Below are 22,553 nucleotides of genomic sequence, written 5' to 3' on the forward strand. Positions count from 1 at the left end.
GTTGTTAGTAATTTTGATAGAATGTTCTAGAAGGAAAAGTAGTGAGAGAGAGGGTGAAGACACTAGTTTCTAGGAATACACAGAATTAGATAGTACAGAATTCAAGAGAAAGCAATTAAGGGTAAAACCAGATATTAGTATGGGAATGCATGCAGGTATGGTTGAAGTTGGATTTCCAGGTAAAAGTGATTGAAAGAACAATAGAGTTTAGATTGAAAGGAAACCAAAGTATTTACAAGATAAGGAATTGAAAAGAATTGAAATAATATTTGAAGTGAAATAATATTTGAAATGAAATATTAATTGAAAAGAAATGTTAATTGAAATGGAATAAAATTAGAAAAAATATTTACACACACACAAAAAAAAACAATAAGTGTTATTTCGCCACAAAAGTTTCCTAATTATTACGATTTAATTTGTAATAGCAACTTAAATACCTATTGAATTTATTTCTGCTGGGAATTTGTGGAATTATTTTTACGAATTCGTGTCCAAATTGTAAGTAAAAGTAAAGCAACGGGCTAGTGGGATAAATTGTAAATATCGCTTTACTATTTACGTAAATTTTCCTTTTTCATTTTCTCCGTGCGTGAAACGCAGTTTAGCTTCAATTATCTTTCCCTGAAATAAGTTCAGTAGCTTCTGACAGTGCCGCACAAAGATCAAACTGTATTCCTGTTTCCTTATTAGGTTAAAGAAACGAAATTTTCTTACCCATTCCTAGTCCAGATGTGTCCTCTTTAAAATTATCGGGTCCTATTTGTCCATCTACGAGCTGTCCAAGTCCGTTACGTAAAAATCCATTTTCCTGCATGCCATCGTACATCTTGTCGGTGAAATTGAGGTCATCTCGAAGGGCGCCTTGCGGTCCAGAATAACTCAGGAGGCCGTCTGCAACACGTCACCATGTCAGAGCACCTGTTCCAGAATGTTGACGTTAATTATCCCTTTTAAAATTTAATTTTCTTTTGATTAAGAATTTCCCGAAATTTTCATTGATTTTTCTCGAAGTATAGGCAGTTAACCAACTTAAAAACACTTTAAAAGTTTCCAAATTATTACTGAAACGATCTCAAAGGCGTTACGGTTTTTAAACGAGGGTAAATGGAGAGCTAGAAACGTCCCTGTGTTTGTACACAAGAAACAAGGAGCTTGTAAATTATATGACGGATTTCTGAACACATTTCAGAATTAAAGAATCTATTTTTGATTATTAATGATTGTCTTCCGATGATATTACTAATTTATTTTAATAAAATAACATTATACTTGAAATAAATGAATGTTACCTTCAGATTTACATCCAACCACTTCAACTCTCATACAGACTGTCCGAACATGGTCACTATAGGGTACGAATCTGATTTTTGATGCAATAATTGGAGGGTCCAATATTTGATCTACAATACTCGACGTGTCTGTGTTTCCAGACAATCTCTGCAATTATTAAACAACATTTCAATTTATAAATCAATCAATACTGCCTGTCTAGCCAATTGATCCATCAATCCAGGGAAAATATGGAATTCACTCGACCCTGCGTCGATACTATATGACAGCTAATCGTTATTGTTTCGTTAAAATTTTTCAAAAAGACATTCGTTTATACCAGCATCTTGAGGAACACCATGTCCCTTTCTTATGCTCTGAATGGTGCTACGATCTAACAACGACTAATGCTAATCTTTTCGCTGCTTTTTCTGCTTCCCAATTAACAAGAAATTTTAAGACATCAACCCTAATATCTTTTTCTTATATTAAAGACAGTACAATTGTAGGGATATATATACAGCGGCAAAAGATTAGTATGCTTAGATGTACAGATGATATACTAGTATTAGCATCTAGCAAGGTGGAGTTAGAGATAACTTAACCTAAATAAAATGGGGAAAGAACGAATATAAAGATAGGAGACGAAAAACTATAAGAAGTGACCGATTGTAGGTATCTGGGAAGTCAGATATATAAGGACAGAAGGACTAGTAGGGATATAAAGAAGAGGATAGCGCAGGGTCGAGTCGCCTTCAATAAAAACAAGTCATACTTTTATGTTCGCGAACGGTTAATTTAGAAATTTTGTGAAAGGTGTTTGGAGCACGGCGATGTATGGGTGCCAAACATGGACAGTGGGCGAGGCGGAAAAGAAAAGGTTACAAGCGTTCGAAATGTGGTGTTACAGGCGAAGGATGAGGATACCGTGGATAGAGAAGGTTAGAAATGAAGAACTATTAGAAAGAATAGGAGAACAGAGGAATCTGTGGAAGTCAATAAGAAATAAGCGAGATAGGTTAGTAGAAAACCTTCTCAGGCATGAAGGTCTAGTCAGAGACATATTAGAGGTAGAAACGGGAGTTAGAAGGGGTAAAGATACACCTAGATTAGATTACTATTCGCAAATAGTCAAGGATGTGGGTTGTTCTAGTTTAAGGGAAATGCGAAGATTAGCTCAGGATAGGAAGGAGTGACGGTGCGTGCCCAACCAGTCTTAGGACTGACGACCTTATGATGATGATATTCAAACAAGCCAGATAAATTTCCCTTAAATTAATAAAAATGTTATGCACAGCATTGTTTTTGATCCCTTCCTTGACATAGAATAAATTTGTTGTATGAACGACTTGTCCTTTAATGTTTTGAAATCATAGAAGTGGAACGAATCAAGGTCGGGAATCAGGACAACTTTGTTGCCGGCAAGGATATAGCAGCGTTTCCTATTTCCGGTCTGTTAAAGTCCCGTGACAACGTTACCTTTGCAGCGAAAATAACTCACTGTCAGTGAAAATAACGGTGAGTGATTTAATGTCGGACGCGGGCATTTGCATGCAGGATCATCCTGCATCCCATAAACATGTCTCAGAAGGCCTATCGTAATTCAGCCTGTTTAATAGCTAAACTGAAGCTCCATATGTATGCGAATGTATCAATCGAAACCCTAAGGAGTGCGTCATCCTTTAATATACATACCTACGTATAAAGAATATACCTATATTGCGTATATTTACTTAAATTGACCGATAAAAAAATAAAAATACGAATCTTGAAAATATTAGTCTCAATAACTCTTTTTTATGATAAATAGCTTGAGACAAGATGCTAAATATACTTAAAAAATCGGTTGTCTGTAATAGTTGAACGTGACAACGTCATAAGAAAATACTGATGGAATGGTTTCACTTTTCAAAAGAAAATTTTAATTTTATTTGTTTGATAGATATTTTGTATGGATATAGAGAAGGAGGTAAATGGAAATGTATTATTGTATAGCAGCTGTCCACGCGGACGCATCGCTCACTCAAGTACGAGAGAGAAAGATGTCGAACGCTGCCGAACGCGGAGGCCGATTGTGCCTCTTTGTCGCCCGTTCCGCGCTCTCGCTTGCACTTCAAGCCTTAAATGGAACGCCTCAGAGCGAGGTAACGCCGCATGAGTCATGTTTTTTCGTGCGTGCAGCCGGCTCCATCGAATTATAAGACGTTGTCACGTCAAAAAGAGATACAAAGATAGAAGGCAAAGTGAAACAGAAATACTGATGTGCAAGGGAAGAAAGAGTGAATAGATAGATAGGAGACGAAAAATTTGAAGAAGTGGCTGATTTTCGATATCTATAGCGCAGGATTGAGTTGCCTTTAACAAAGGAGGTAGTGGATAGAGAAGGTTAGAAATTAATAGACGAGACAGGTTCATAGGACACCTTCTTTAGCAGAAAGGGCCAGATAGAGACATAGAAGAAGAAACAGGAGCTAAGAGGAGGATACCTACTATAGATTACTGTTCACAAATAGTTAATTATGTGGGATATTCTGGTATTATGGAAATACGAAGATTAGCTCAGGATAGGAAAGAGTGGAGGTGCGTGTCCTGCCAGTCTTAGGACTGACGACGTTGATTATGAAAACCCTTATTTCTGAAGGAGCAAACCAACTCCTTAGATGACATTGAAGTAAATGATTCATAATTTCAACTCCTTCTTAACCAATTTTCAAATTTCCTGGACTTGGACATGGAAGCAGTTTTAGGACTGGAGACGTTTTGTTAATGATGATGATAAAATAGCTTTTATTTTAGTCTGCATTAATACAAGTGGACTAATATCTGGTTATTAATGACAGTTTGTCGCCATCTATAGGTATTTACTACTAACTATCGTGTACGATAAGGATTTACAAGACCTTATTAGGTACATTTTCTACTTGTCAAGTTGAATGCACCAGGAATATTACGTGATAGTCAGTTCATCCAATGAAATAAGAAATATTGAGTTTTTGCCGTCGATGGACCGTTTTACACGTTATAGTTCTGTATGCAGTTTTGTAACAGAGAGATAAATCTAGTCCGCGATATTAAAGTGAAGAACAGTTTATACGAAGTGCTGAAACATAAATGTACTTTCTCGAGGCAATAATACGGGGTTTACTTGCCGGGAAAAAGTAGCGGAATCGACGTGGAATCGGGAACGTCTCGAGCGTTTTGTGCGGGAAGCTGTTCCAAAGAAGTGGTGCGGCAGAGTAGAGCCAGCTGGCTTGCTCATTATGTTAATGGCAGGAAAAAGGACCGTACAAAGGCAGTTGCAGCACAAGGAGAGGGTTCTGTAGTCACTGTAATGATCTGCGCTAGAAATTTTCTCATTTGCAGTAAACGAACGAAACTATTGGACGAACAGCTTCAAAAACGAACAGGTCAGATTTAGATTAGTGGTGATTTGCCCGCCTGCCTTCCTTTCCGGTTAAGCGACGGTTCGATGGTGAAATAAAAACAAATTAAATTCCGAGTGACTTTCTCTTTTTGCCTCGTTTTATTCTTATTTTTATTGCCGGCACTGTTGGCAGACAAATTACCGAATTTAACTCTTTTAACGCAGGAACGAAACATTCTCTTTAAGAGAAATCAATTCAAAAAGAAGCAGTTGAACTGTAACACCTCCTATTTCCACTTGATATTATTGACAAAATTTGATACAATGGGACGTTCTTTTAAAAGGCCCTAGGTCCCGGGATATTTCTGTAACTAATGATCTCCATTTGTTTGCTTCAGTGATTTTCAGCAAAACAAATAGGCAAATTGTCAAATTACGTCTTATCGTGACGCGACGAATTTAAGAATTTTTACAATAGAACACACTTAAATATGATTTACAACACTGTTATTTGTTCGTTTTCTTTAAAGAAAGGTCGTTATGGAAATTTGACTCGCGCGAAGTAGGTTAACCTTTGATTTGAACGCCTTTCAAAGACCTGGCGTGACTTTCGCATGACAATGGCTAACTTCGTTAATAACGAAAAACGTATTTAATACGAATTTTGGTCACTTATATCATACCGACGCATCTGTATAATAATGGAGGCTTTAAATTAGCCAAATATTCCGCTTACATGAGTGTAATAATGGAATTAGAAAATAATGACACCTCCAAGTCGGTAAGGCGGCACAAAGTAATTGGCTTAAAGCACGGGAACAGAATTCTATTTTAGAAATGCATTTTACAAAGTTATTTTGTACGTAAACTGTTTTATACTGTGTATGAAGTGGAATTGAGAACTAAACATATAGATTTTCTATTACATTCCGTTCATTTAGAGAAATGTACAGCGTGAGCGATAAGCACGAAAAAGAGTAGGTTATTTAGGGGTTAAATCCCTTTTCTCATATCGGTCGTAAGCGGAGGGGACAGCCGAAATATCATATCATATCATTATAATTACAAAAAAATTTCAAAGCCCAACTATAAGCCTTTGGCACCGTAAATAACATTTAACGGTTACCATTATCAAACATACATACAATTTAGAAATTTTTTAGAAGTGAGTCAGTTTAATATCAAATATTATCATTCTGAAAATTCATTTCTGAATTTTTTACTCACTACACGCTACCTCAAATTAATGAGGGAAAAATTGTTGCTGTTGTCGAACCTCCGCCGGGCATCGAACCCGGGACCTTTGGCTTTACGCACCAATGTGTTCTGACCACTAAACTACGAGAGGTGACAACAGCAACCACGACCAACCGACCTACAAGGTTAACGATCCGTCGAACTAATGTAACTATATACTGAATATGCTATGATTAAACATACATACATACAATTTAGACATTTTTTCCCACAGTAATTTGAGGTAGCGTGTAGTGGGTAAAAAATTCAGAAATTAATTTTCAGAATGATATTTCATTTTACCATTATCATTAGAGCAGTCCGCACACATCGATCTGGCATCGTGTACCTTTCTCTAAGTAGATAGACAATACCTGCACTATCAACATTTGATTATTATAGTAAGTACTATAGCTCCTTGTACAAAAGCTGTTCCAAACTTTTCGGTTACTTATTATAAATTAGACAAATTTGTATGAGATCGTTTAAACAAATACCATTCATCCATATTTCTGCTTTGCAATAAGCTAGTTCCGTGCAGTTTGCTCCTATGTTTATTTCATTTGACATCCAGAATATCCTCCAGAGTTACAATAGGAATTACGAGGTCTCGGCTTAAACTTTACTATCAGAAGCGACATATTGAAAGGTTAGTGACTGTACCACCACAGCGTCGACGTCCCTTGGCGCGTCCCGTCCGCCGGTCCGTTACGATGCCGTCGGCGTCGGGGTGTAGTCATTGCGACGCCGATTGACGTCGTCTGTTCGCCGTCTAGATTATGCATGAGTTCAAATTGAGCTCTCAAGTTCCGTTCGCGTTCAAAAGCGTAAATTAAAAGGAAGTATTATCAGCATCCCAAGATTAAAAAAAGGTTAAAGAGATGGTCGGGACCGTTCACAAGATTTCGCTCAAACTTTTAATTTTGACGTTAATCCTATTCCATCTTAGACGATTTGTGGATTCGAGCCCGATGGATGGAGAAAGGAAAGAGATAAAATTTTAATCGGGTTATCACTTGTACACAGATATTGTCATTCAAACGATATTATACGGGCATCGGCAATTTGGAGACTGAAGAAGACCCTAATTGGTCCTACCTGGCGTTTTTTTTCTCTTTGACAATTCAAAAATGGGGATGTTATCGTCATCTACCGTTTACCCTCTTAACCGACAGGCGACATGCCGTACATGGCCACGATTTTTTGACCAATATGACTCTAATTTACCAATATTGTTGTTATTTCTTTGGTAAATATCCCACCGCGTATCCTCTACAACGATACCATTAAATAAACCACAAGCAAACCTGTTACTCACGAGCGGCATGTCGTAAACGAGCACCTAATGAGGTAAACTCTAGTAGCCGGCGACTACTGGAAGGATATCACTCGAAATATTAATCAGGAAGACGCTAATATTTTGTTTGTTTATAATCTTATAATCAACCAAACAATAGAGGCTTTATGGCAATCTCTTTTTCAATATTTCTTTATTCCTACAGGCGGCATGTCGTATGCGAGCACCTAATGAGGTAAACGCTAGTAACTGGCGATTGCTGGAAGTCTGTCACTCGAAATATTAATCAGGAAGGCGCTAATTTTTTTTGTTTATAATCAACCAAACAGTAGAGGCCTTATCACAGTATATCTTTCAATGTTTCTCTATTCCGACAGGCGGCATGTCGTATGCGAGTACCTAATGAGGAAAACGCTATTAGTAATCGGTGACCGCTGAATGTCTGTCTTGAAATGTTAATCAGGAAGGCGCTAATATTTTGTTTATTTATAATCAACCAAACAATAGAGGTCTTATCGCAATCTCTCTCTTGCAGTCTTTTTCTCTATTCCGACAGACCGCATGTCATATGCGAGCACCTAACGAGGTAAATACGAGTCACTAGCGAGTGTCGAAAGTAAACTACCTGTCACACGAAATTTTAACCAACATGGCGCCAGTAATTTGTTCAAACATGGCCATACTTGACTAAGTACAATAAATATGTATAATATACGTGTAGTATATGAGAATTCTTAGGCAAGAGACTGCAGTTCTCTCAAAATATCTCTTTCAACTACAATCCCGTAAAATAAACAGTAGGAAATATGAACAGTTAAATATTTAAATAGAATTTGCGTTTCGCTTTTGCATGGCAAGAATTTCAAGAACCTAATGAGATATGGAGCAATTACTTTAGTAGTACTACTCGAGCTTCGGCTACACCACTAAAAGACAAAGCCACCAGAAATATTCCACACGAAAGCTACAATTGGAGCCTCTAAATTTCTCTGCTTATCTTTTACGAGAACGTAACCAAGCTTGGAATATTAGCAACTCAGACAATTCAGCCTGAATTTTCTAATAATTGCTCGTTTTTGGTTTTAGTTAATTTACTTCACAAACTATTTAAATGTAAATTTATTAAACTGTCATCGCTACAATAAACAATCTACACTTTTAACTTGAATTTTCTCACTTTCCAAGATTTCAAGTAGCTCAAGTCGCAAAAGTCGATGAAAAATGATACGTCTTTAAAATACAATTTCCTTAAAGCGAACTAATTATTCTAGGCAATTAGACTTTTAAAATAGTCCGATAACTTCGTCTGTAGTGCTCTTTGTTTCGCATCTGTTAATGCTGATTTAGATTAATAGTTTAGTTAGTACCTACTGAAGATGCTGGGCGATGAACTAGGAACTGAAAATTAGCAATAAATATTCATTGGATCGATTAACCCATCAATGAAAGCCATTTAATCTACTTCGTTCTACATCTTAAACAAAGATATTGTCTCATTATAATCACAAAAACAACTCAGAATTTTTCCAATGCGACTATTTATGAACACAATTTGGAAATTCATATTTTACTTTGTTAGTTATACGGGTGTTTTTCTGATATCTAATGAATATTGTATGAAGGGACAGTTCCGAGAGAAGAATGAAATCAAATTAATGAAATTGGTTTGGATACAGGTTTTACAATAATTCCTTGATACCTGTTTAGAGTCAAAGTTTAATATCAGATACCGAAGAAATTGCATAAGGTTGCATTACTTCAAGTATACAATTAGATAGAACTATTGGTAAAAGGCATCGATCGTAGCGACACGTAGTGACAATAATTCGAACCAATCCTATCGGGTTAGCTGTTACACAGCGAGTAGAAAGAGATACATACGTAATTCTTTTTATTTTTATTATAATAGAAGAAAATAAATAAAATTATTTTAAAGTATGGAAAATCAATCTGAAACAAATGGAGCAAGATTTTCTCCAAAAAAACTACGAGTAAAATGTTTTGTTGTGTCTATGGTTGCAAAAGTAAAGCGTTTAACAATCCGGGCGTTCGTTTCCACTATTTTCCAAAACCAAATAGTTACTATGTAAAAATACAAAATTATTTCGGTAATTCGGTAAAGTCGATTGCCATAAAAAATGGCAAGAAGTTTTAAAAATTGGGGAAACAGTAATTCAGCACATGCAAGTTTGTTAGTTACATTTTAAAAGAAGTGACTATGTTCCACCTGGTAAATATTCATTTTTTTGCATAATTACTTTAAGCTATAACTAATTATTTAAAATTAATTCAAATATTAATTACATTAATCAATATTTTGAATTTTGTGGACAATGAGACATGTTGACTCTATTTTTAAAGGTTTCAAATTCTTGAAGAAAGATGCCATACCTTCCTGTAATTTACCTTCATGTAATATAAAAGAGCCTTCAGATGACCAGAAACGAATTAATAGAAGTATGATTAAGATTAAGATTAAGATTAAATAGAGAAAAAAATCGTACTGAAGCTAATATAAACCAACAAAATGGAAATTGTGGTAACCTAAACGATGAAGAAAATATTTTAACAAGTTCTGACCTTCCAATGGCAGAAAATAATGATATAAACTCTCTCAGCGTAACTCATATCGATTATTTATATTATTTAATATGCCACAATATATTAAATGACCAGCATTCACAACTTTCTCTCCTTCAACGAAATTACGGCTTTTTATTGATGAGTTCAAGAACTCCAAAATTTCACTCAAAGATAAAAACATTGCTTCAAAATTAACTTGTAACACATGTTTTCGTATGGAAACGTGGCGTATTTGACCCGATAGGATTGATTCGAATTATTGTCACGGCGTGTCGCTACGATCGATGCCTTTTACCAATAGAGACGCAAAAATATATATATAAATTAAAGGCTGATGACAGTTATTATGACATTTTGTATTTCACTGACCTCTTTCCCTTTTCTATTTTTCCACCTGACCCATTTCGAGAAGCCGCTCCTCCAGTATTCCAGCATATATTCTTCTGCGTACTCCTGCCCTTGACCGTTTCCATACCGCCCTTGGGTCCTGGCGCCTCTAATGACATGCAACTCTTCCAAATTTATCTCCAAGAACTCCTTGGCGTCCCTCGAAACCATTTGCCGGGGGCACCACGCTCCGCCGTGCTTGTTCGTGCGTAATCTACGAAAGAATTAAAACTTCCGGGTGGTTTTAATATTTTCGGGTTGGCGACCAATGGCAGATTCGCCGATTTTAAACGGAATGAAATGTAAGGGAAACGAACTTGGCTGAATTTCGTAATTTAATTTCCGGCCGAAGTTTTCAATTTAGTTAGCGTGAAGACGTAGCAGACGTTAGAGGTTTTACTTGAGCAACTGCAATTTGAATAAGACAGTGATTGCCGAAATGGAACGACAAGAACGTACTCTGATTAATAATATCGTTTAATAAGCCGAGGAAAATGGTCCAAATATTTTATAAATTCAGAATGAACATTTAACTGTAGCACAAAATACCATCTTTACCCTTACCTGTTAAATATAACAAAAAATAATTGTTCAACTCAAAAAATTTCATTGTGGAAAATTTTGATAGTGGGCGCAAGGTCCGGTAAGTACGGCGGATGAAGCAGGAATAACGCTGTAAACTTTATTTTATACTTAGGTATTCCAACAAAGTAATTTATGGGATCGTCTTCTTTAATACTAATTTAATACAAAAATGAAAGTAAATATTGTTATTATTTACGTAATTCCTTGTCTATATAGTCGAAGAAAAATGTATAAACATTTACGGTAATGCAGAATTTTACTTACAATTAAAAAACAAGTAAATTCGTTTATAGGGATAGACGTTCGAGGCATTTGAATGTTACTATTTAATGAGGGTAGTTTGGTTGGAGTATACGTAAATAAATTTACGGTAACTATTTTAACGGTAGAGGTACCCAAAAAGGTAATTAGAAGCTACTAACCTTCCGTAATGGGGTCCAACACTTGCAGAATCGTAAGTGGAGCTAGCTAAGATATTGGAGTCCTTAATATGTCCCGATTCCATACCCAGAGGGTAGGCGCAGTATGCTGCAACAAATTGACTCGGGTAAATAGTGCAATATTTCACAGATACCAACGTAAAGTTGCCGTTATTCGCTTTAAATGTGCAAACTGTTACATGAACGTTGTTAGTTCATTGATAAATATCCCATATAGCTATACCATCCGACCGACCGACCAATAGGTGAGTGCTTATGCATAGAACCTACATATAAACGGCGGTATCCATTTTATCTTCGCAATTGCACCGGCAATATTATAAATCCATAGAATGTAAATGCAAGTGACATTATGCTTGGCGTGAGCAACGACCGTGGGCACATTTTCGGCGACAAATAACACCCTGACATATTCATGGCACTCTCGATACGAAACGCTTACGGAATAAGTATATATGAACGTTTAGGTGTGTATTATTCTCGCATTTTAAAGTGACACAGAAGTAATAAACCTTGTAGGGAGTGAGTTCCTAAATCCTCAGAATAGGTGAAGCAATAATTGGGTGTTTCGTTCCCACCAGCCACTAATGCTCGTGGGGGGGGGGGTTAGTCCTTCCGGGCTACACCGGAAGGTAGGGCGGAAGGGTTTCTTCGTGGGAATGGGTGGGTGGTGGTTCGGGTGAGAAAGATGAGACGGACGAAATGAAGACAGAAGAGAATGAAATTTGATTAAATTATAGCCAAAAGTAAGTTTTGATGATACACCATTCAAAAAATTTTGGTTTAGGTAGATAAACGTTTTTATTTTTTATGCCTAAAATATTGAACGTCGATTGTATGTCGACGCTGGAAATGTCAGAGAATGGAGAGGTTTCTTTTTTTTCTGACGATCTAATCTTGAAGAGAACAGCTGAGTCGGTAATTCAAAGAAAATCGTTAAATTTAATTAAGAGTGAACAAGCGGAAATACAAACTTTCATGCCGTAGACTGGAAGATTATACGAGAATTATGGGATTAAGTTAAGTCTAAAGAAACCGGAATATAACGACAGGCAATCACTTTATTTCTCAGCCTACTTGTCTGCAATCCTGTCGCTCGTCACTTTTCAAACGATGCAATCCATTGAAGGAATTCATCAACAGCGGCAAATAATAATCAATCAAAGTTACAGCGGTTGACAGAAAGCAAAAAAAAAAAAAACGCCACCTAACGGCATTCCAAAATTAAATGTAATTTCTCCAAGTCTTACGACACGCAATACTATATATAAGGACAGTAGTTTTTATATACGATAAACCACTACTTTAATAATAATTAATACTTTTGCTTGGAGCTTTTATATTTTGAGAAATATTATAATAAGATGCAGGGGTTAAGAGGAGTCGAAGTAGACTTAGACTAGATTACTGATCGCAAATAGTTAAGGATGTGGGATGTTCTAGTTTTAACTGATTGTTAGAGTAGAATAGTGTGGAGGTGCGTGTCCAGTCTTAAGATGTTTGTAATGGAGCTTTTGGTCACAGTTTTGCTAATTTTTAGTAGTATTTATTGAAGAGTTTTTTGGAGACGCTTTCTAGTAATACGTAGATAATAATCCTTTCCGTTCTTTATTTAATCGATGAACCAAAAACTTAAGGAATCTCGAGGTCAAATCGCTAGAAAACACTGCGGTATAGTCTTGACCTGTCGCATTCGCCAAAATTTGTACCAAATTTTACAAAAACTTTTAACCTTCATTCTACTCATACACTGTAGATACTTGACGTTTGTGTGTTTTATTAAAAAATTATTTTATTTAACAGTGGTTTATGCTAGCAAGGAGGAGTTAGAGATAGCTTTAAATACAATGGAAGCGGTATTAACCAAACAGTATTCTTTGAAAATAAATAAAAGTAAAATAAAAATACTGGTATGCAAAGGAAAGTAGGGAAAGAACGAATGTAAAGATAGGAAACGAAAGAGTGGCTGATTTTAGGTGTCTCGAACGTCAGATAAGTCAGGACGGAAGGAGTAGTAGGAGATAAAGCAGAGGATAGCGCAGGGTTGAGTCGCCTTCAATAAAAAGAAGTCACTTCTATGCTCGCGAACGATTAATTTAGAAATTCCAAAAAGATTGTTAAAGGTTTATGTTTGGAGCACGGCGTTGTACGGATGCGAAACATGGACAGTGGGCGCGGCGGAAAAGAAAAGGTTAGAAGCTTTCGAAATGTGGTGTTATAGGCGGATGATGAGGATATCGTGGGTAGAAAAGGTTAGAAATGAAGAGGTATTGGAAAGAATAGGAGAACAGAGGACTTTATGGAAGTCAATAAGAAATAGGCGAGATAGGTTGATAGGACACCTTCTCAGGCATGAAGGTCTAGTCAGAGACATGTTAGAGAAATAAACAGGAGTTAGGAGGAGTAGAGGTAGACCTACATTAGATTACTGTTCACAAATAGTTAAGGATGTGGTATGATCTAGTTTTAGGGAAAAGATTAGCTCAGGATAGCAACGAGTGGAGGTGCGTGTCCAACCACTCTTAGGACTGACGACCTTATGATGATGATGATGGTTTACGTTTACTCTAGCGAGCTTTTCAGTCATACAAATTAGCTAAAGTCGTGAAAAATAAAAAGTGCTTTAAATTAAATTTACATTTTTTGTTTGTTTTTTTCTTCGTCAACACCCTTTCTTACTTTATGTAGACGCCAAGTCTGCAAACAAGCGTTATCATTTAATCTATAGGTGGTTAATTCGCATTTTAAATACTTCCTGCTATTTTACGAGAATTCCCGTGTGCAAAACGAACATGTAAAAAAGTCTCTTATTACCTTATCTTTGCTTTTCCAACTCGTTTTTACCCTTCGTCCTTTGTACGTAACGAATATGCATGTATTGTGTGGAATATTAGACAAGTTTTCCAACTTGCAAAGATATTACCTCTGAAAGACATTTAAGTCACGAAATACACAGCGGAATGTTCAGCTAGGAGCCCATTTAATAAAAACAATGGTAATTTATGCATCTGAATGCCTCAAAGTTCTAACGGTTAATTGTTTCGTGACGTAAGGGAACGTAATTACACTTGAAAGCAAAGCATTCCATTTAATTAGCCACTGTTAGACCCTCAAGGTGTAATACGTCCACTAAACAATAACATTCGCTTCCCTGATGAAGCAGGGCGACTTTTTTCCTTACGTCAACTGTTATGCACTGAGAGTTTACGTAATTAATTAATTAGACAAATTAAACAGAGGACAACAGATCAACTTTTAAAGGGTTAGTTAGAGATGTATTAGAAGCAGGAACAGAAGTAAAAGGAAGAAGAGATAGATCAAGATTAGATAACGTTTCACAGGTATTTAAAGATAGGAGATGTTCCAGATTAAGGGAAACCCGGAGTGATGACTCTTGGCTGTAGACGATACCTCTATATACAGGGTGTCCCATTTATAATAATTAAAAAAAAAACATGGCTACCTGACACAAAATACAACAAAAAAGTGTTATACAATTTTTCAATCCAGTGACAATTGAGTTCGCAAATCGTCTTTGTAAATTTGAACGTACAATTTGTTTCATTACGGCCCTGGATCTAGGCGACTAACGTCGCTCAGCTGATCTAGTGTGAATGTAACAAGTTTCTATCGGGAAGAAGCCGAATGCACTTCCACCTTGTAAAAAAAAAGGTAAAAGTAAAAAAGAAAAGCGTACTTTTTATAAAAAATGTTGAAATTGCTCGCCATTCGCTTCAATGCAACACTGACAGCGACGTACCCAGTTGCTGCGAATTATGGCCCAGATACTGGGAATATTTCGAATTATTCGATAGGCATTGGTACTGTAACTCACCACCAACTGACGGTTGAAAAAGAACCTTACAGAATGCACTATCACACTACTAATTCTCCTTATTGTAATAGACTTTTATGAAATGACCACTAAATAAATAAACCAACACTAACAAACAATTCCACAACAATCCAAAGCAAACTGAACAACCTGTTAGAAACTACGACATTATGTGTATTTATTCCAGTCACTTTCAGTAGTGTAATTATACGAGGTTATATCAATATTTACCTTTTTACATTTAATGAAAACAAAATAACCAACCTGGTCCTTCTGGACACATCCTTGTATTACTTCACGTGGGGTTAATGAGCCCTGCTATGCAAAACTAACGTTTAACACATGTGAATGGTCAAAGTAGGTCTGCATCTTGTCTCAACCTTTACAACCATAACACATACATTTGTTTTCGTAGACTGATACGTTATGTTTCAATACCTTTACCAAACGCTGGGTGGTGAGGGTTGTTTGTGCACCGCTTCTAATTATTCAGTAGTCGTTAAAATTTCTTTTCTATTTAAAATAACGTAATACTCGACGTCATGGGCTACATTAGGTCCACTTCAGTTTACGATCATGAGATTTTCGATTGTGATAGATACGTAGTTTTTCTAACATGTTCAGTCATCTAATGGACCTTAACGCGAGTGCATTTTCTTCGGCTTAATACCAAACATAAACAATAACATTACCCCAAAAAGCAGCTGATTCCGCGAATTTTTCTACGATCAGCTGGCAATCGTAATTAATTTGCGATTGTGCAGAGCCGGCATCAAAACTGTTATAATTTTATAATTTTTTATTTTGTTTCAAAAGTCAAAAGTGTTATAACATTTTATGCTCCAAATGCCCGTAGGAATCTGTGGTATAAATATTAATTGTTATAACTGGGACACCCTATATGTTATAACTTCACCAAAAATTAAATTTAATTTATTTCGGGCTTCCGACCTTTACATACAGACTTTCAAAACCCTTTAATGTTGTAATTGATAAATAGATTAATGTAAATGCTTACCTAAATCTAAAGCGTGGGCAGTGTGAGTATTTGAAACGAATGCGAGTAGAAATGCTGCAGTGGCCAAAAGAGTCGGTTTTAGCGCGTAGATTTCCATACCGTCGAGGGTTGGGACGGTGACGATGACTGGCGTCGCGACGGTCGTCACGCAACCGCGACGTCTTTTGTGCACGCACATACGCCAGAACACGTCGTTGTGTGCTGTAGCGCCGCCACTGCGGCTAAATTACTGCCATGACACCCCAGAAGCTAGGAGCCATTCTCTCTCCCTAATAACAATAATATAAGCTCATTAGGGTTCATGGCATAAGGTGGAAAGGTTGAGCTATTCCAGAAATTGCCGCTTTTGTCCAACAGAGCGGTCTAAATTATTCTCCTTTCCCTTCTCGATAATGTCCCTTTTGTCCTTCCTCTCTTGATTCCTGTCGTCTGAAAACAACGCATACTGTCAGGACTTTTAAAGTTCTCTTTCGGCCTTAACCACTAGGTTATGTCAATTATGATATAGTTTTTATTATTAGTAAGTAAATATAAATAAATATCATTACTATTAATAAAATTTTTGTCCTTTAACAAAATGTGTTCCTTTTGGCATCTTAGGAAGCCTGTGTTTGTTTAAAACTGACTGACGAATTAGTGTGAACAGCGAATTTAACGCCATCTGTAGAATATTGCTGCTAGATTTTGTAGGATTTAAAAATGTTCGACAGGGTCTATTAGGAAATCGACATAACGAACTGAATTCATGATCGAACTTACTTCTAGGTGGTTGACACGTAACCAAATAGTTTCGAAACCACAAAAGTACTTACAAAAAAAAGCATTCTACGTATAACAAATATGGTGGATTTTCTCCGATCTACAATTCAAATATTTTCACACAAATATAAATCATACAAAAGAAACGACTTTTTTTGTGTTTGAAAAATCATTTTCACATTTGGCTTGTTTGTAACTAGATGAAATTGCTTTTGATAGATATTTGAGGGAGTTGTTGTAGTGTATAATATTATATATTGCATTTAATTTGAAAAATGTATAGCTGCATTAAACATTTGACACCGAAAAATGTTTCGAACGTTAACTGAATGCAGAACAAGACGAAGATAAATGATTTGACACGAGTGAAATAAGTGTATGTATATAAGCAAAACTGAACGTCACGCTACTGCAGTAACTAATATAAAAGGCAAGAACAATGTTATTTTGTTTTAATCTTTACACAAAGATCTGTCGCGTGTTTAACGTTAACTCTGAAAAATTGATGAGGGCGAAACCGGCTGCACAAATTAATATTGTAAACGCACTTATTGATTATCATTTTATCTCCATGGAAATTAAATATGTGTAACTGTGTGTTTTGTGTTACGTTAGCAGCAGGCCATACTTCACAAAGACAAATTTCGAGCAATTACAATCAGTCAAACAATTAACAAATTGCTCCGTTTCACGAAACTGGGAAACAACATGTAGTTGCCCCATGGATAAGGATAACAAATGCGAACACCACCCCCTGCTATACACAATTTTAATAATTGATAACACGGCCTTTGTTTTCGTCGTATAACTACCATGAAAACTAAATGACTTCAAATTAACTAAGTACACTGTTTCGCTCTGTTGTAGAATTTCATTCAAACTGGAACAGACAACACATCAATCTGTTACAATTTACGAAATTTTTATGTTGATTTTGTCAGAACCATCAGTTTTGATTTCGGGGAGGAGGGGGGGTAACTAGTTGGGAGGTCTTAACGACTTGTTCCTCTTGATCCTGATCTTGATCTCACCCACGGGCATCTTGTTTTTGATATTGTCTAGATTTTCAAGACAAAATCGATTCATTGTTGCGCCTTGCGGCAGCCCCAGACTTGTTATTACAAATGAGCAATTTTGTAAAGTGCATTATTAAAAATATGTTTCGTGTTGGTTAATGGACTTTTGAAAAATGTATTGTTTTTTCGCATGAGTGTTAGCACTTAACTTTATGCGTGTTTACATTTAAACCGAATTGCCTCACGTAACCGATGATGTATTTGTCATAATGTCATACTCGTGCAGCTTTGACATGACAAATGCGAACCATTTAAATTCAAACTGAATTCTCCATGAGATATTATTGCGACCTGGTACCTGTCACAGCCCTCTAACAACGATAACAATGCTATCGACCGCATTCTTCAAAGCACGTCGAATCGTCTACATATTATATTTTTCTACCATCCGAAATCTCACCATTGATTTGTACCATATAATGGTGATCATCAATGATTCTGCAAAAAGAATTTCGTTCGTGTTGTCTTTTCCTGCCGTAACCCTATGATCCTAAGCATGTCTATTCGATAGGAAGATACTGTTCGCGCCGTAGCATAATTCCAAATTCAATCATATTTGTCTGCCGAGCTCATTTCTCCACCGATCATCGAGCGAGAACTAGACAAAAGTGTACAGTACCATTTGCAAAATTATTTAAACTGCTTCGTTAAATTTTAAGAATATGCTTTATTTAAAAGCATATTTAGCCAAAAATAATAACAACTAAATTAACTTAACGTTCTACACACCTATTGTTGCTTTGTTTTCTATTGTTAATTTATATACATTTTTGTTTTAAGAAATTGCTAAACATTTTCGTCTAATACTGTACAGTTCCAGCCGATCTCCTATGACCGTCCATCGAGAGCTTTGCTCGTTCGAGCTTGTTCCAACTGTTTCTATCTTGCTCACGCCTAGTGTGTATTCTTTCTATCTTCGCGCAGATTTCTTCAAGGTCACAATTCTGACAAATTGGACTGTAGACAGCATTGCCAATTTTTCGGGTTGTACTGAATCAACTTCAAAGATGTACCAACTGAAATATGTTTTTGAATAGTACAAACAATTTTTCAATTTGGCGGAGGTGCCTACCATTACTAAACGTCAAGAATAAGTACCAATTTGTTACCAAATTCAGATGAAGAAAACAATTCAATAAAACTAAACAGCCTTTCAATTTGAGTTATTATTTACCGACTGAATTTAAAATAAAACAGATAAATATTAAAAATTGTTCTTTAACAAGGGCAGTATTAAATAAAGTCGCAGTGTTCGAAGCAATTAAAACTTTCCGCTTAGATTACAGATTAAAAAAGGATCTTAAAAGATAACAAATGCGCTAGCTGGGATCATAGTAATAATTAAATTTGAAACTAGAAATATTCGTATTTATTTATATGTATGCGCTCTCTCGCCAGAACAAACTTTAGATTGACATTCTCTAGGTCTCGTCGGAGTCATTTGTGTTTTGCGTCTGTGCGTCTGTCAGTATATTTAACGAACGAATTTCTAAATATTTCATCCCTGATGGAAAGCTATTTTTCCATTTGCGTTGTAATCGCTGACAAAGGAAGTTTCAACTTTTGCAACTGTCTTAAGTTTTGGGGAAAGTTCCGTGAGAGAAGATCAGTAAGCATCTGAGTTGGCGGAATTTCCAATCTTCACTTCAACGGGAACGGAGTGATTTATGGCAGTGGCAATAAAAAATTAGCTTCCAGCCCATTCTTATCTGTTTTCTAGTTGCGGAAACTCCTAACAGATCTTTTTTCTACCCCTTCTTCCGCATTCTGGTACAAACGTTCTCTTAATGGACTTGAGAAGTTTCTATATTGATTGATTTCGGGGACATTTTTGTTAGCATTACAAAACAAAACGAAATAAATCTCGTAAGAGCATCTGGAGTGACGTTTTTTTACAAAAAAATAGCTATTGTTTTATTACTTCGATTATGGTTAATTAAAGACAACAAAAATTAGTCCCATTTAGCCTTACATGTGTATTTATCAAAGTTTTATATTCCAAATTAATGTAAACTAGGTTTTATCCGCAACTTCGCTCGTGTTGATGTCTTAAATAGATCATAGATAGAGATAGATCATCGACGACCACGTAAAACTAATTTTTTTGTCCCTAGAAAACAGTATTTTTGATAAGGATAAAAGATACCCTATATCCTTCTCTGTACCCTTGACAAGGTATGCACAAAATTTCATGATGATCAGCTGAGTAATTAAGGTGTGAAGTGGTAGCAAGCAAACAAACTCAGGATTAAAACATTTGGGTTTTGCTTCACAAAATTGCATCAAGACTATTTAGAGATAGTGTCAACAACCGATTGATATATCAGAATATATTTTAAATAAACTTTGTGAAACAAAAACCAATTGTTTTATTTATTTAAATATCTAATCATTGTGCTTTCAATTACTGCATTTATGCCTTTGGGCAATAAGAATCCGTTTTCGCGAAAACTGGCTTAGTAAAAAATATGTTATTTTATAACAAGTACATAAATATATGCACCTGATTTTTATGACAATTGTTATTTTCCTTCGATTATAAGCAACCTTCATTGTAGTGTACCATTTTCTGTTGCTGGTGTCAAAAAAGCGCCTCGTTTTTGTTTTCGCCTTGCTTTGCATGCAAAAATATGCAAAGTAAATCATGAAAAAACCTCTTTGAAATTTCCTCATGTATCGATCGAATTTGCATACCATACACGCGTTTCCGGAAAGTCAAGTGTCAATAAAAATGTAAGTAAACCTATTTTTCCTTTTTTTTTGTGAGAGGTGCAGACTTTTTTTAACGTTTCGACGTCAGGCGAAATACGTTTATATGCAAATTTTTTAATCAAATAATGATTGGGGACAAAGAAGTTATTTTGTTCTCCGAAGTGTAGAACAAAAAGTTGATGGAATTTTTAAGCTCAAGTTATTGTAAGATAGTTAGTTTAGTATTGGTAGGTACGTTTCTATAGTAGGGACAATCAAAGTTGACAATGTCTTTGATTTCCTAAATTCTTGAGAATGTTGAACTTTCTTTTAAAGTCCGGTGCTTGCATCTCTTTCTGTTACACATCAATTGGTGTAATGTTATTCCTTTTTCTTTACTAGTGTCCGCTGCAATTCCTACCTGGCATCTCTTTTCTATATTTACAATGTTCCCTACAATGTCTGTTGTGAGTAAAAGTAGGCGTTCTGTCAGCAATCGCTCTAATCGGAAATATCACTAATCACTAATAACACTAACAGTTACTTATACCATCTATTCAATCTTTGAATTAATGAAGCATTTAGATATTGCAACTCCATTTTAATGTAGAAAATAAAAACACAAACACAAGTTACAGAAATGTTCATTGTACCATAATATACGTTTCGCCACACAGTGACTCCTTCAGGTGAAAGAAGTAATGATTACTAAATATAAACATCTTTATAACTTGTGTTTGTGTTTTTATTTTCTATATTCAATCTTCCTCTTTCTATAAGATTATTGATCCGTTGTTAGAATTCTGGTAACACATTTCTAAATAAATTAAACAAAATTAAGGATATATAATCTGTTACAAATTGCATCCTTGTAGAAACCAACCATGGCAACAACAAGGAAGATTACCGACGTGTACTTACCAAACGTACCTCCCCGAAACAACCCCATAGTAATTTTGTACTGTTCGGAGTTTCTGAACTGTGTTTAGTATACACCGCCAAATAGTTATACTAAGATCATTAACTGATTTAGTCATTACTAGGCATATTGTTTTGAAAATAGTAGGGTCTTGATGAAGATTGGTTTCAAAAACACCAATAACTTTACAAATCGTTCATCCACAGTGAAATAAAATTTATTTGTGGCAAATTGCTCGCAGGCATTATACTTACAATTAGTCAACTGCCATAAACATCACCAGTTAATTTACAACCCATGCTTTACATTGATTATGACTTTAAGAGCAGCGGCATACGTATACTCCACTCGCTTTTTTTATTAGCATTAGCTCGTTTAAATGTTGTTGTCGTGTGGCCTGAATCAGCGTAATGCAATTACATTTGTACATATACTTATACACATAACTGGGTGAACTAACTGAGAAGCCAAATCGCGAATGAGAGAAATTCTATCGATTGAAATAACTGAATTCCAACGATTCGAACAGGTGTGATAGAAGTGCAGTGCTCTGGCATTTCTCAGTAGTGTACCGAGGTTCGTCTGTGTCAGGAAATTACGGTCTGTAGAAATTCCTTCATGCTATTGAAAAGAATTCACAAAAACACACCGTTTATATCTTCATTATGAGCTTGCTTTTGGTCCTTCTCAAAATGTACCTATGCAATACCAACCATGATTATGTCTTGGTTTGATTGATTGAACAGGACAAACAGTACAAATGCGACCATGGAGCATCTACTTCTAATTGGTATTATCTAAGTAATAGTTTAAGTGTTACCAAGTGGATCACAAAATAAATCCCATAAACGAAGACTGCAATTACCACTATGATTGGGCTTTTGGTTTTTGTTTTTTAGGGATCAGGATCAGGATCAGGTCCTCCCGGTGTTCAAACATTTTTACATTACGGTGTAGAAATTGGGTCATACATATCTCCGCGAAAACTAATTTCAAATTTAAAATTAACCTTAAACCTTCTTGGGTTTTTATACCTAAAGTACTAATCCTTATTTTGCTTCCCGTTTTACGACTATTATACTTTTAATTAA

General features: G+C 35.8%; 2 protein-coding genes across 4 annotated transcripts in view; one reads left to right on the forward strand and one right to left on the reverse strand.

The window, feature by feature from the left end:
- LOC108736879 (epithelial discoidin domain-containing receptor 1) overlaps window positions 1–22,553 on the forward strand; it is a 406,840-nt gene that overhangs the window by 51,121 nt on the left and 333,166 nt on the right. The window lies entirely within an intron of this gene.
- Window positions 1–22,553, reverse strand: part of LOC108736878 (discoidin domain-containing receptor 2-like) — a 45,135-nt gene that overhangs the window by 14,065 nt on the left and 8,517 nt on the right. The window contains exons 2-6 of one of the 3 annotated variants that reach the window (XM_018469471.2): window positions 16,117–16,446; window positions 11,147–11,252; window positions 10,122–10,353; window positions 1,293–1,440; window positions 718–894 (exon numbers count right to left, since the gene is read on the reverse strand). In XM_018469471.2, coding sequence (XP_018324973.1) covers window positions 718–894; window positions 1,293–1,440; window positions 10,122–10,353; window positions 11,147–11,252; window positions 16,117–16,195 — 742 coding nt within the window. In that variant the 5' untranslated portion in view covers window positions 16,196–16,446. Of the gene's footprint in view, window positions 1–717; window positions 895–1,292; window positions 1,441–10,121; window positions 10,354–11,146; window positions 11,253–16,017; window positions 16,447–22,553 lie in introns of all 3 variants that reach the window. The other 2 variants (XM_018469470.2, XM_018469472.2) reach the window with 2 other exon arrangements.

Source organism: Agrilus planipennis, unplaced genomic scaffold, assembly GCF_000699045.2.
Source record: "Agrilus planipennis isolate EAB-ADULT unplaced genomic scaffold, Apla_2.0 scaffold106, whole genome shotgun sequence".
In the NCBI taxonomy this organism is placed as follows: domain Eukaryota; kingdom Metazoa; phylum Arthropoda; class Insecta; order Coleoptera; family Buprestidae; genus Agrilus; species Agrilus planipennis.